Here is a 13,753-nt window from a genome sequence, read left to right as displayed (position 1 = left end):
ACCATTTATCAAACAGAACGTTGAAATTAATTCCCATTCTCCATCATATATATGTGGTAGGGTCACCTACTCATCGATTCATCCTAGATCCTCAGACAATCCTTTAACAGATTACGCAGTTTTTCTTGAAATATGTAACTTCGAACATATTAAATAATATACCCTCTCTCTCAATACATTAATCTTTTATCATATTGTTTTTTTGAATATATTTCCTGTTTGCAAAAATGTGCACACAGTATACTATAGTGTACAAATGAATGCTCTCTCGGGTCCTAATTCTCAAATAGAGTTCGAATTGTCTGGGACTGATATCCTGATTTTCAATGACCGAGTCGTGACTCTTGGAGGTTTGGATTCGTAGTACATTGCTCAAGCGTGATTCCGAAACCTAAGTGTTGTTGAAGAAAACACGTCCCGCAATGGGTACTCTAGGCAGACAACTATTTGTACAGTACTGAACCATATGTAGCTGGATACGGCCGAATGTATTATTCACCAGGTTCAAGCTGTTATGGTATTGAATAATTTCATGAGAAATTTGTTTACTAAGTATTAACCAACTTACTATGGATGTCATTCTCGGTCGGATCTTGGAGATAAACTCCAAGAGTATAAAGCTATTCAAATTGTTATCGCTACGAGGAGGGAAGCTCAGGTCTTCAGGTTAAATTTAGGAGCAGTCTTCAAATGTTTAAGATAACTGTTCAATCAAACATATTCCTAAGATTCATATACGTATGGCCACGACAATAGCTACATATATCAAGTTGAACAGTAAGGTCCATTTTGTCAAGCCAAGGGAGCATCATATATAGCATTCTGGCGAACCACTTTAATCTCAGTCAATTATACACATGACATCAGCCGATATATCCTCGTTCCCAAAATAATGCACATGCAGTCTCCGCTTCACTTATACACAACGGAGAAGGTGCCATTTGCCGTCTCCGACACAATGGCCTCCTTAGAATTGCCTCGGAACTCGACACGTCCATAAGTTCCAATAGAGCTCAAGATCACACCATCTCCCTGATTTCCCCGCGCAATGTAGATGGCGGGACTGGGGGTGAACACAAAATCCGCACCAGGCTTGCACTCGACCACCGCAACAGGGGAAATTCCATCGCGCTCCGACTTACGGGCCAGTCCTACCACGTACGTGCTGGGACTCGGGATCTTTGCATCAGTGGATATGGTGAATGTTCCATTATTTGAGGTGCTAGAACCCGTGTCCTTGATGCCGATGGCGTCGTTGTTCTCGCTAACGTACAGCGAACTTCCATCGTTGCGGAACGAGCCGATCGTCACCGAGTTGGAGGCAACCAGTGTGATCTCAGTTCCGGAGGTCATGCTGGAGCTGGTGCTTGCGTTGCAGTAACCCGCAAACCCGAACGATTCGGACGTGTACCGGAACACATCCTGGCCCTGGTTCACCAGCCCCTTGGACTTGGCCCATTGGGTGCGGAGGGCGCTGGCGATGCCCCCTCCAGATACCCCTGGGAATTCAGAGTAGACGACGTACACACGGGACGTATTGGCATCACCGGTGTCGTTTTTAATGATCACCTTGTAGGTTGTTGTCATTTTTGCGGTCGATATACTGAGAATATCTGTTTTATACCTGCTTTGCGCTGGGAGACGATATGAAAGTGATGAAAGCAGAGGAGGAAAGAATGGGAGAAAACCTGACCTGAGAGTGAATCAAACGAAGTCAAGAAATGATATCAGAGGAAAGAAGGGTATCTTATACATCCTCAAGATGTGGACCACACTCGCAGACTCCGATTTTCACATACTTCCCGAGAGACCCCTCACCAGTCCTCCTCTATACCCTCCGGCGTACAAGGGTCATTTGGTCATAGCTGAGGTGTTAAATGAAGGGGGGGCTGAAGAGCGCGCAAAATCACTTGATCCTATCGTAGAGCGTAGAAGAGACACACCTGCTAATTTAGTCAAATGTACGAAAAAATAGGGAGGACGACTAGAAGTCCCATTCGAAAAGGGTCTAGATCTGGTCCAACGTGGATATGTTTGATAAAGCTTCCCTGTTGTCATCTTCACAAAAGACAGCTGCAGTGAAGTTGCCTGTTGATTGGGAGAGACGGTCGAAGATGGCTTTCGTGGGCTGCTGGAATTTCACCAGTTGATAGAGTTCCTAACTTCACGGAGGGTTTCTGCGGCTTTCGGTGTCAGATGTGAACGTTGAATAGTTCCATGCACAGAGCCTGGTCTCAGAGTAGCTCAGGTGGTCCTGGAGATGACAGCAAACATTCCTACACCCATGGAGCTTCGGAATTGCATTAGGATTTGGACCAGCGTGCTTTAGCTGCAGCGGAGAGAACATGAGTGTTCCGAATAGATTGGATGATGCACGGCTTCGAAACTAAACTTAGTTAAATTGTGTGCTAAAGAAAATGCGCGGCTTCCGAATCTATAGCGGAATAATCACTGGCCTAACAGCTCCCTAACAAACCTGACACGACGCTTCGTCTGTAATTCACCTACAGGGTCACGCAGAGGCCAATAGCATATCCAAAAAACGTGTCTGCCTGCTGGTGTAACACAATGTCTAACACTAACAGTCGTGGCTACTAATTGTCAACTTATCCTGTCTTCCATGTAGGGATGTGGTTTTTCGCCAGGGAAATCTTACACCCTTCTTGTGTATGCTCAGTTGGAGAGGTGTTCATGTTATAACCTCACTTTAAATTCTCACAGCAAAATAGCCTCTCATCTGAGGTTATTTTCTCACTTTCTCCTATATATTTCAACGTGATATTCAGATTCATAGGGGAACCATTGTTATTGGATGTTGCATGAATGGTTTCAATTTCCAGAACTAATGTATGGCGTACATGGCAGTCGTCAGCGCCGCCCACGTAATACCCATCAGCTAGTTAACAAGATCGGATCTGCAAGGCGTTACAAACACAAAATTAAAGTCAATCAATGAACATGTGGGTATCATATGATGAATGCAGAACCCCACTTTATGAAAATAAGCAAATTTAACCGATGTTCTAGACCAACGATTTCCTCGGCCACCGAAGGGTTGCGGCTCTGTTTGAAAATGTGTTCCCTGTAGTTGAAACCGGTCACTGCGCCTCATTTCTCCATCTTTTGGGACTGTGAGGAATGACAAATAGGGCTAGTTGGGGGTGTACAGAAGGGATTCTGAAGGCCAGAACGGGATTCATACATATTCCGCATATGCAGTATTCTTACCATGTTAATCAAGGTTGATGGAGGGTATGTAAGATATTCTAGCGGTATTTCTTTATGCAGTGCTCTTGACTAGTGGCTATGGGGTCCTCCTAATGCTTTTCGGTTTCAGTTCTAGTTCCAGTACTCACTAACTAACTAACTTAACTAACATTGGGGATATCGCAGACTCATGAGGCTTAGTTAGTTGTGCTTTGTGTGTTCATGTCCTCTGCTAGGGCTTTTGATTTGTTTGCCTCCTGGTTGGGCGGCGACAGGATTAATAAATGTATTTCAGAAGCGAACGTTCCTATACTACTCTTCTACCTCCAATATGGATGTAAATAAGACGTCCCAAAAGCCTGCTGTGAACCAAACTGATACACTGGCATAAATTGGTAACCGAATACCGAGCTATCGTACGTGTGCCGCCTAGTCGGGAATCCAAAAGGAACAAACACGCGTCGAGGAGGACTGCGGGATGGGCTACTACTCTCAGAAGACTCGGAGTACTCATCGACGCGGTGCGAAGGGCGTTGACGTCCGACATCCTCTTTGTATCTGTTTCTCCCTCTCTCACGGTAGCCCGGGGACGGCGAGGGAGATGATCTCTGTCGAACGCAATCGGTAGTAGGTGCCATTCTAGGGTTTTCGTAATATTGGACATCACCACCCTTGAATTCCCCATTGTTCACTTCGGCGATGTAAACTTGGTCGTCGTGTCCAAGCTCAAACTGTCCCACTGGCTTGTCTTGTTTGATGACTGTGCCGACCGTGACCTGTTCGTTCGCGGTAAGGCGAGATATACACAATTGGGCCTTGGGAGTAAATATGACCATCTGCCCGGGCGAGTATGGAACAGCAGCGACCGGCACCACGCGCTGGTTAATTCGTCTGGCGAGGCCAATAATGTAGGCGTCCGGGTTTTTTATGTCGGACGCACAATGGATGGTGAAGGTCCCTGTAGCTGACATGCTGCGATACTCCTCAATAGAAACACCGTCATCTCCATCCTGTTTAACGAGCAACTCGGTACCGTTGCCTTTGGTTCCAAGGACGACAGGGTGAGAATTGTGGATGTAGAGCCGGTTACCAGCCTTCAAGCCCTTGTCGCCCTTGAATAGGCCAACGAACCCCAAAAATCTAGAGGAGATGTCGAAAAGATACTGGGCATTGCGAGAGAGTGGCTTTGACAGCTGGCTGACGACGGGAACCGCCTGGCTCACTCCTCCACCCTCGACATCGGGCATCTTGGAGTGCACAAAGTACGTCCGTTGAAAGTTGCTATCTGGGGTGTCATTGCGGACATAGACTTCGTAGGTACGTTCCGTAGACATGGTTTTAGTGATTAGGTGTGAGATGCTATGATGAGGTGCGAGATTATGCTAGAGTATAGTTGATAGGGGACGAGATACGTTCTGGGGATCCTTTCGCGAAAGACAATACTGGTTAGTGTTAGTTGTCTACGTTGGACTACTCATCTAAAAGATGAGGGGCAGTTATAAGCAAAGCCCTGACTGGCTGCATTTGGATTTGATGCTTGCCCAACCATTTGTTTCCCGGGGCATTATAAGACGTTGTTTTCGGCCTACCTTTTTGATTCTCCATCCCACCCCCTCTTCGCCCATTATCCCCTCCTCCACCAGGCAAGAAGACTGCTCCTTGTGCTCTTACCACTCCCTTTGAAAATTCAAACTTGCTCATTGCCGAAGGCCATCCGATTACCAAAGGCCTTTGAGATGGGTCCCCGAAGAATTCGTGTCATTCATCCCAATGTGCTATACGGAGACACATTGTCCTACGGGACTGCCTTCGTGGCCATCCAGTAAACGCCTCCATTGCATTCGGAGTCCCTTTAAGCCAGCTGACGCTTTTTTCAGGTGGACCGTGATAATCAAGACACCTCGAGACGCCAGGGTGATCATACTGTCAGATGACTCGTAAGTCCTCGCATAGATAGTCTTTTCTAACCGGTCTCTAACTACACTCTAGATCCCAGATCATTATGCTGTAGGCTGCGTCTACGAACTGTATATTGGGCAGCAGGGAGGATGGGAATGGAAAGCCATACGGCTTTCCAGAAGGCCACTATAGGCTCCAATTAATCTTCAGGATATGTATTTAGTGTGTCTGCAAGCATTAGTATCAAAAATATCGTTCAGGGATCTTGACAAATTCATTAGAGCCAGTCTTGCATACGCACCTGGCTGTTTTTTGAGATTTCCAGATGTAGCAAAGTCCCAGATAAAAAGAAAACTCCGAAGAAGTACGACTTCATGTTCTTCTAGTGGTCAATGCATCCCATGGAAGATCAGGGAATAATGATACGAGATGCATCCGCCTATCGCCTCTAAACTCCCGACTGACCTGGTGTCTATCGTAACCTGTAGGCTCGATACGGAACTAGACTTGCGTAATGGTAATAATAACCCTACTGAGACCCCCTATTTTATGAATCAGATGCTGATATAGTAGAGAATTGGAAGGAGGGGTAGGTGAGCCACGTCCAAACTACAACTGCCCAATAACCAGCAAGCTCTAATGCAGTCATCTTCCAGTGCTGGCTTTTTGTACATGGGTTCTGTCATCCGCTGTCATCCGGTTTTAATATATCCAGTGGCTTGCATAAAGACATGGGTAAATATGTAGGAGTTGCTCTGAACTTGCCATCCAATGAGAATCGAACAATAGAGCCGCGGGATTACTCTTCTCTATGGCCCCTTTTATCCCATCTAGCAAGCTGGAGCGAGCCTAGAGGTGTCAACTGGTATTTACCTGACTCTTGCGGCTCTTGCTGTTGTCTTTTGGTCAGTTCTACTGTGTATCAAATCTCTCGAATATTTCTAGCAAAACTAGCTGAGATGGCGGCAAAGGCACCAAGTGGACCGTAAGCTATAACAAACCGCCTCAATACCCCAATTTTACCGTCGCTAATGCTCATCCCATAGAATTCGTCTCGGACATACAGTTCCAAACTTCAATGCGGACACAACGCAGGTAAATTTAGGGGTTAGGTTTTCGCTCACTACGTTCTAACCGTGCCGGACAGGGAAAAATCAATTTCTATGACCAACTACAGGTAACTCTCCCAGTGACCACATTTACGCCTCAAAAAGTGACAAAAACGATCTATAGGATCATTGGGCGGTCGTATTCGCTTTTCCAGATGGTATGTACATAACTGTCAGGCCAGTTTACAGAGGTTATAAACTGACAGCATTCCTCATACTTCACACCGGTCGCAACGACCGAACTGATTACCTTCACCCTCCTCCAAGCTGACTTCGCCAAGCGCAACGTCAAGCTCTTTGCCTTGAGCACTCGCAACACCCTTAACGATGACGGGAAATTTGAATCCCACCAGACTTGGGTGCGTGATATCAATGATATCAGCAATGAGCCACTCCTCTTCCCCATCATCAGCGACAAGACGGGAGGGATTTCCCGTCTTTTCAATGTGTCAGTGCAAAATAATTTGTTTGATTTCAGAAATAGAAGTATAAAAGCTCTAACTCGTTTGGTCATAACAGGCTAGGAGAGGGTGACGCCGCTGCAGTGAAATCAGACGATCGGGTGGGCGAAGGACTTGCCTTCAAATCCAGGACGGTCTTCATTATCGATGCTAAGAAGAAATTCCGACTGATCTTTAGCTATCCGGCGGATGTTGGAATCAATACTGCGGAGGTCTTGCGGGTCATCGACTGCCTGCAGACAGTAGCCCGAGCAGAGTGAGTTTTCTCACCCATACGCTGCACTTGCAAGGTAAACAGGGTATTCAATTTTATTCTGATTAATGAGTGAAGTATCCAAACGCCTGCAAACTGGATCCCAGGAGCGGACGCGATTGTGCCCCCACAGTACGATGATAAGAAAGCTAAGGTTTGTAATTTTTTCCAGTTCAGAATTGACTTCAATCCGGCTCCCTCGTCTCTGACTTTTCTGTATAGGAAAAATACCCTGGGTATCAAGTTCTGAAGCCCTACCTCCGGGTGTGTAAGCTTGAAGTCCAGGATACGAACGTAGAGACCATTGAGGAAATCTCTGGAGAGGCGACCGAGGAGTTTCTGAAGATGTAGTTTGATGAGCAAATGACACTTATATGAGATCAGAATAACTGTGATGAAGTTGGGGGTTTCCACATATATAAGGTCTCTGCAAATGTGTGCCTGACTTATAGCTCCGAATAGCACTCATCGTCTTCCACCTCTATTTCGGCCTCCATCTCCTCGTTCATATCCTCCCAGTGTCATCAACTTGAGCCTCATAAGATCACCTCCACGCCCTCTAATTGGACTGTGAAGCATATTAATATACCACAGCCGCTTAGCCCATGGAGCAGCTATAAATTCAACGGCCGTAGAGATGTATACAGATGAGTTTCGTCGGCATAGTGAATTATACACCATCGATTGCCGCTTTAGGAACTAGCGTGGCTTGGCATTCAAACCCGTTTCGGTCAGCTGGCTGGCTCATACCATTGGCTGTATGATGGAATGTGTCCCACTTAGCTCATCTCAACCAATTCCTGGACAACAAAATCGACGTATGCCTAGGAAAGAAAATCCTTGGTGAAAGAGAAGCCTTGTTCTGCCGGGTATAATGCATTAAATTGAAAAGGGAATATTTAATTCTCTAAAAACCGATAATATGTGAAGCCTCCCGCTTATGCGGTTAGAAAGATACTTACATAAGCCACGCAACCCGATTGGGCGGTGGCGTCAAATGCGGGGGGGCACGAGGCAGCATCAAGAATGATCCTCGGTCGATAACAATTTAACAATTGTTACAATACTACAATAATTGCGTGACACAGCACCCAGCACCCAAAATCCTAACTCTCCATGAGCAGGGGTCTGGCTATACAGCTCGCCTCTCCGTAAATAACTCCCGCCGCCAGCTCCCCTTGCTTTTGGACCATCGCTCCGAACTTCCCCGCGCCTGATCCCGAGGGCGTAGGACCTGCAGCATCATAATGGAGACAACTGCGCCGGAGGAGAGAGCACACGCAACGACAGAAAATAATATTGTCCAAGCGGCCCCGGATAGTGCCAGCATGAAGGCCACCGATCAAGCAGCACTCGCTGCCAAGGCGGATGCAGCCCCCGGCCAGATGCATGCCTCGCCCAAGAAGCGTCGCAAAGTCAATCATGGTATGTGTACACACCTATCTGTGTAACGATGCGATAAGAGAATGGATGCTGATTTAGGCTGCGATAGCATGCGTGTATTGCAGGCGCTCGGTAAGATTTATTTTGTTCTTAACACCAATTTCACAAACCACCAAATTGAATACAACATAGGCTAACTGTTGGTTCTTATTCTAACCGCAGCATATGACGTGCGACTCGGTAGGTGCATTTATTTTGAGAAAATTTCATCCGACCATGGCTAATATTTGTCGACAGGACCGCCCCTGCTCGCGATGCATCAAGCGCAATATCGGCCACTTGTGCCATGACGAACCCCGTGAACCCACCAAGAAAACCCGCCACGACCATGAGGAGGAAGATGTCGCTTCGAATGACTTCGCGGCTTCGCATGGCCTGCCCGATCTTGGACAACCAATGCTCCAGGATTCCCCGCTCAGCATTCGCCCTTCTACCATAGACCCGGCACAGACCGTACAGCCGTCATCGATTACAACCCCTGTCGGTCAGCCTTTAGATGCCAATACACAGCGTGGGTTGCAGTGATTTTGCACGTTTGATGGAGATAGATTGACTTATACTTTTTGTAGTATACAATTACGGTGATTGGCCGATAAACGGACGGAACCAGTTCCAGGATATGCATACATTCCATCCTTCGTACATGTTCAACGCCCCCGAAGTCACCAATGAATACAACCTGCTTGGCGACTTTCTCAGCAACAGTCTCATGGACGACAACGCAATGTTTGGCAGTGATGACCTTCAAGGCCTATACTCGGACTCTTCACTAATCAACATGACCACGAACTTAAACGGAAACAATGCACCATTCGCTCAACAGCAGAAAGCGACCCAGCTAGCAGCTGCTCAGAACCCGAATCCGCAGAACTCCATTCAACCGCCCGGCAACAGTTCCACCGTACCAAATGACAAAGCCCGCGAGAAATACTATCTAACCGCTGCGGATCCCTCGGGCATGGATCCCCCCGAGGAACGAATGAACAAGCTGCTCAAAGCCAAATATGAAGCTGGGATGCTAAGACCATTCAACTACGTAAAAGGCTACGCACGGTTAAACCAATACATGGAGCAGCACATGCAGCCCGCCCTCCGCCATAAGATTCTACGGCAGCTAGACAAATTCCGTCCCAAATTCCGTGAGCGCATGCAGAGTCTGACCGATATCGAACTCGTCCTCTCTGAGATGTGGTTTGAACGCAGTTTGATGGAGTATGACCGAGTTTTTGCTAGTATGGCTATACCGGCTTGCTGCTGGCGGCGAACCGGGGAGATATTCCGTGGCAACAAGGAGATGGCGGAGTTGATTAACGTTCCGATTGAAAATCTGCGAGATGTATGAGGCGCCCTACTACTATGAACAGAACTAATACTAATATTTGATTAGGGCAAGCTGGCTCTCCACCAAATCATCACTGAGGACCAACTCGTCAGCTACTGGGAGAAATTCGGCGCTATCGCTTTTGACGGCTCTCAAAAGGCTATGCTTACTAGCTGCACACTGAAGAGTCCCAATGAGGATGATTCAAAAAAGGGAATTCCCTGCTGTTTCTCCTTTACCATTCGTCGCGATCCCAATGCTATGTAAGTCTACTTTTTCTTTCCAGGGGTTCTGTGCTAATGCTTTGATACAGTCCAGCGCTCATTGTAGGTAACTTTTTACCTTCTCAGCGACCCAAGTGAGCTGTGTCTCGAATTAATTCGTTGTGGTTGTCATCGTCTGTCGGGTACATGTTGTATGTGGCGTTTGGGATAAATACCATTTCAGTCTGGCGTACCTGAGGAAACCTTGTACATTGAATCGAAATCGAGATCTTGGAGATCTATAACCTTGACAAATTTGAATCTGAAAAGTTATCTATTTAAATAGATTTATATAACTATGTTCCCGCTGGTGGTGTAATATTGTTCGGTTGCTGTAGTTGACACGGCGGGAAAGACCGACCTCGCCCTCTATCGCTCTTACTTTTTCGGTCCTGCGACCTTTCATCTTCCCCTTTCTCTTACGTTGTCTTCCTAATTTTCTTTGCCTCTCTATTTAAATATAACGAAAGAAAATCGTGAGCTTGCTCGCTTGTAGTCATGGACAGTAAGAGCGAGTGTGACCCGAATGAGGTTGCTACCTCAGTGTGCGGTTTGTCTTCCACATCCTCAGATCAGTTCACTCAAACAAAAATATCGCCACTTTCATGCAAATTTCACTATATATCATTGCTAACGCAGCTGTTTTGCTAGCATTCATTGCGGACCTGCTATCACAGATGGAAGACATCTCATCCTTCACCTCGTGGATACAGACCTCGGAAGTCGTCGAAGGACTCGATAGCTCCTTGAAAAAACTTCCCCTAAATACATCGCCACTGTCCTCTCGTTCTCTCACACTCCTCAATTCATCTGGCACTGCACTGTGGAATGCTTTCAACCGGTTATTACCGCGCATCGACGATAAACTTCCTGCCCCAATTTCTCTGATTCAAGGTAAGACATGATTTTGTATACAGGTGCAGTACCTTATTGATCGACAGTCCCTCTTCTTGCGTGCCAAATTCTGGCAAATTGTATTTTGAAAGATGAAGAAACCCTATCCGGTATTTTCTTAGATACTATCATATGTCTGGAAATGACTAATGTGATACCTTTGAAAGATGATCAGAGATATTTCAAGGTTTTGGTCAAGTGTGCCGATATCTTCTTAGGTTGGGATATTCTATATGCAAGGCTGTTGATATATTGCTAATTACTCTTAGGGTTGGATGCGGGCGATCAAGCTTCAGGGGTTCTCAAACAAGCTGCATTATTAGTGGATATTCTGGAGATCTGCGAAATTTCCGACTCAGAGATTCTGATTTCCGTGGCAAAATATCACATTCTGCGCGCTTTGCTAGTAATATAGCGTTTCCTATTACTGCCTGGACATGCTAAGAGGTGATAGGCGTTGAAGAACGAAGATCTCGAATTGGCGGACGAAATGCTATCACGGGTCTCCAAAAGCGCCATTGAAATGAACTCGACTATTGGGGAACAATATGTCGAGTTGTGTCAGACGGCGTTGCGGCTGGCATTAAAACACGGCCGCGTCGACTCAATGGAGATGTGGTTACAAAAGATATCCGACGCATTCGGTATATTCCACAAATATAACAGTCTGTATGAAGACTGCAAGAGAATACACTTCGGATTGCTTCACGTACTCGGTATGCCCAACCAAACCAGCAATTCAAGACGATACTAAAACGTATCAAGCTGTTTCCGATTTATCCAAAGCGTCTGTGGCCTTTACTACTTTAGCAAAGGAACTATGTCGGGAAATTGAGAAGGTAGAGCCCACCTATTCCTACTTTCTGAAATTTTTAATGTAGTTCTAGGGTCATCCGAAGCATCCTTCAGTTCTCCTTTTTCAGCTCGAATATATGTCAAATGAGGAACAACCAGACAGCGCATCATTCCATCGAGGTAAGGATGTGGTTCAGCACGGCTACAATTCTCTTATGTTGACGTGTCAGCGCTTATGGGATACATTGCAATTATGGAACCTACCATTCGCAATTTCAAAAGGTATTACTATCACCCCCAGTCTGAACATCACATTGACAGAAAAGATCTTTGCGATACATCCTCAAACTGCGAGGCTCAAGGTAAGCGCTATATTAAATATTGACGAAGCAGGGTATTGATCACAACAGCTCTAACCAAGCCCTCGAAGCCCTTGAAAACCTGCTTGCAATGATAAGCAGCTTCTCTGACAATACAAAATGGCTGGAGCAGATATTTGTTGTGCTACTTAGACTATTTACTTCCACACCATGGTCCTCCATAGAGTATACAAAGTTTCTGGAAACCGTGGCAAATATTTTCAGCGACGCTCTACCAAACTCGTTGGAAAATGCCGCGAGTGACGCATCTCTAATAGTATACATCCCCCTCCCTGAACTATCATAAAAGTCTAGTACTAAATTAAGTGAAGATAATCTGGAAACAAGTTGAATCATATGCCCTGCAGAAGAATTTTCTGCATGCGCAAGCATGGTGCAGTCTTGGTCGACATGACCTATTCCAGCACGCTAGCATGGTGAACCGATCAAGAATACTCAGGTAGAAAGTACTTCATAGACTCTTGAAAGTAATTTAACTGATATTTCTCCAAGAAAAGGAATGTTTTGCGCCTTTCAAGTTGTAGATTTCGTCGATGTCGAGCGTGCTTGGACGTTACTGCCTGAACATGACAGAGACTCGGAAACTGCATACCTGATGTACCAAGTTTATCTCAAGGAGAAAAAGACCAGCTCGGGTAAGCTTATTATCATTAGTTCTAAAAAGAAGGCTTATCTCACGATAATACAGCTGCCCATCTCCTGAAATGGATTGACGACATGGGAAACGAAGGACCGCATTACACTGTAGCTGCCATCGCCGCGGCGATATGTTTACATGAGAGAAAACAGGCCTTGCAAATCACCCAGACCCTCATTGACGAAGGCTTGGATACATATAAAAACGGGCGATTCAGCTTTGACTTATTCCGGTAATACAAGAGTGCTATCCACCCATCAATCACTCGCCATGCTAACGATATCCAGAATCGCAATCCAAATCATCATTATTGAGTTCCGCGAGAATCAAAAACACGTCGAAAACTTGATCAGCCAGATCTACGAGATTTTTTCAAAAGGTCATTCTACCGCATTATCAGTGATCATAAACCGAGCTCACTAACGCGATAGTCTTCGACATCCTTCAGAAACAGATCTTCGAACTCACCGATCTCGACTGGTTCGCACGCTGTAGTTATCTGATTGCGCTGGAGATGTTTAAAGAAGCTGGACATTCTCATACGTTGTTGTTACTCGGTATTTCTCTCAGGGTAAGTTCTTCAGTATCTTGACTCTCTGCTAGAACCCAGCCTCTAGCTAAACTAACTTCACACCAGTTCACAAACCTCTACCCCGAAACCATCGGGTCAGACGTTAAGTCTAATCTCGAGCACCATCGTCTATCATGTCTCTATCTCCAAACCCTCTTGCACGCAGCGAAAGCCCGCACGGAAACTAATTCATCTAGAAAGGTACCCCATTCCCATTCCCATTCCCATTCATTACAAAACTATGAGACAGAAACAGCCTACTGACTATTCAAGTAAAGGAATCATCATACTCCGAAGTGATACGTCACTTCCAAGCAACCCAAACCATCCTCGACGCGCAGAACATCAAACATGAGAATACATGGCCTGCGGACCGGTATCGTCAGCTCTTGGTTTTCAAAGTAGAAGCGACTACGTTCCTCTCAGCGACTATGGACGTCGAGCCGTCAATTCCTTCGTGAAATATACTACTTCCGATAGGTATTATCTACGGGATCCAGGATATATTCAATGTTACGAT

At 45.9% G+C, this 13,753-nt stretch overlaps 6 protein-coding genes across 6 annotated transcripts; 4 read left to right on the top strand and 2 right to left on the bottom strand.

Annotated features, from left to right (window-relative positions):
• Positions 1 to 912: 912 nt before the first annotated feature.
• Positions 913 to 1,587, bottom strand: BGW36DRAFT_422248 (uncharacterized protein; the record flags this gene model as incomplete). Its single annotated transcript, XM_046219672.1, has 1 exon — positions 913 to 1,587. One exon carries the CDS (start codon positions 1,585 to 1,587, stop codon positions 913 to 915), a length of 675 nt encoding a protein of 224 aa, XP_046078327.1.
• A 1,912-nt stretch (positions 1,588 to 3,499) lies between these two features.
• Positions 3,500 to 4,541, bottom strand: BGW36DRAFT_435639 (uncharacterized protein; the record flags this gene model as incomplete). Its single annotated transcript, XM_046221423.1, has 1 exon — positions 3,500 to 4,541. One exon carries the CDS (start codon positions 4,539 to 4,541, stop codon positions 3,528 to 3,530), a length of 1,014 nt encoding a protein of 337 aa, XP_046078326.1. The 3' UTR covers positions 3,500 to 3,527.
• Positions 4,542 to 4,943: 402 nt separating this feature from the next.
• On the top strand, positions 4,944 to 5,218 carry BGW36DRAFT_422246 (uncharacterized protein; the record flags this gene model as incomplete). Its single annotated transcript, XM_046219671.1, has 3 exons — positions 4,944 to 5,029; positions 5,085 to 5,144; positions 5,197 to 5,218. 3 exons carry the CDS (start codon positions 4,944 to 4,946, stop codon positions 5,216 to 5,218), a joined length of 168 nt encoding a protein of 55 aa, XP_046078325.1.
• Positions 5,219 to 6,065: 847 nt separating this feature from the next.
• BGW36DRAFT_457109 (mitochondrial peroxiredoxin PRX1) lies at positions 6,066 to 7,392 on the top strand (the record flags this gene model as incomplete). Its single annotated transcript, XM_046221952.1, has 7 exons — positions 6,066 to 6,091; positions 6,153 to 6,201; positions 6,254 to 6,373; positions 6,422 to 6,663; positions 6,735 to 6,932; positions 7,008 to 7,083; positions 7,152 to 7,392. The coding sequence occupies 7 exons, from the start codon at positions 6,066 to 6,068 to the stop codon at positions 7,278 to 7,280; spliced, it is 840 nt and encodes a 279-aa protein (XP_046078324.1). The 3' UTR covers positions 7,281 to 7,392.
• A 1,145-nt stretch (positions 7,393 to 8,537) lies between these two features.
• BGW36DRAFT_393240 (putative Zn cluster transcription factor Rds2) lies at positions 8,538 to 10,055 on the top strand (the record flags this gene model as incomplete). Its single annotated transcript, XM_046217786.1, has 5 exons — positions 8,538 to 8,552; positions 8,610 to 8,883; positions 8,942 to 9,708; positions 9,760 to 9,956; positions 10,007 to 10,055. The coding sequence occupies 5 exons, from the start codon at positions 8,538 to 8,540 to the stop codon at positions 10,053 to 10,055; spliced, it is 1,302 nt and encodes a 433-aa protein (XP_046078323.1).
• Positions 10,056 to 10,900: 845 nt separating this feature from the next.
• On the top strand, positions 10,901 to 13,694 carry BGW36DRAFT_403228 (uncharacterized protein; the record flags this gene model as incomplete). The annotated part of the gene is given in 14 exon segments (XM_046218888.1): positions 10,901 to 10,960; positions 11,018 to 11,068; positions 11,120 to 11,256; positions 11,305 to 11,566; positions 11,586 to 11,689; positions 11,738 to 12,007; positions 12,039 to 12,281; positions 12,337 to 12,464; positions 12,518 to 12,660; positions 12,714 to 12,894; positions 12,950 to 13,041; positions 13,094 to 13,233; positions 13,300 to 13,434; positions 13,512 to 13,694. 11 exon segments carry the CDS (start codon positions 11,341 to 11,343, stop codon positions 13,692 to 13,694), a joined length of 1,845 nt encoding a protein of 614 aa, XP_046078322.1. The 5' UTR covers positions 10,901 to 10,960; positions 11,018 to 11,068; positions 11,120 to 11,256; positions 11,305 to 11,340.
• Positions 13,695 to 13,753: the final 59 nt, after the last annotated feature.

This window comes from Talaromyces proteolyticus (assembly GCF_021365285.1).
Source record: "Talaromyces proteolyticus strain PMI_201 chromosome Unknown BGW36scaffold_1, whole genome shotgun sequence".
NCBI classification, from domain to species: Eukaryota; Fungi; Ascomycota; class Eurotiomycetes; order Eurotiales; family Trichocomaceae; genus Talaromyces; species Talaromyces proteolyticus.
Note: the sequence above shows the minus strand (reverse complement) of the source record. Positions and strands in the feature narration are given on the sequence as shown.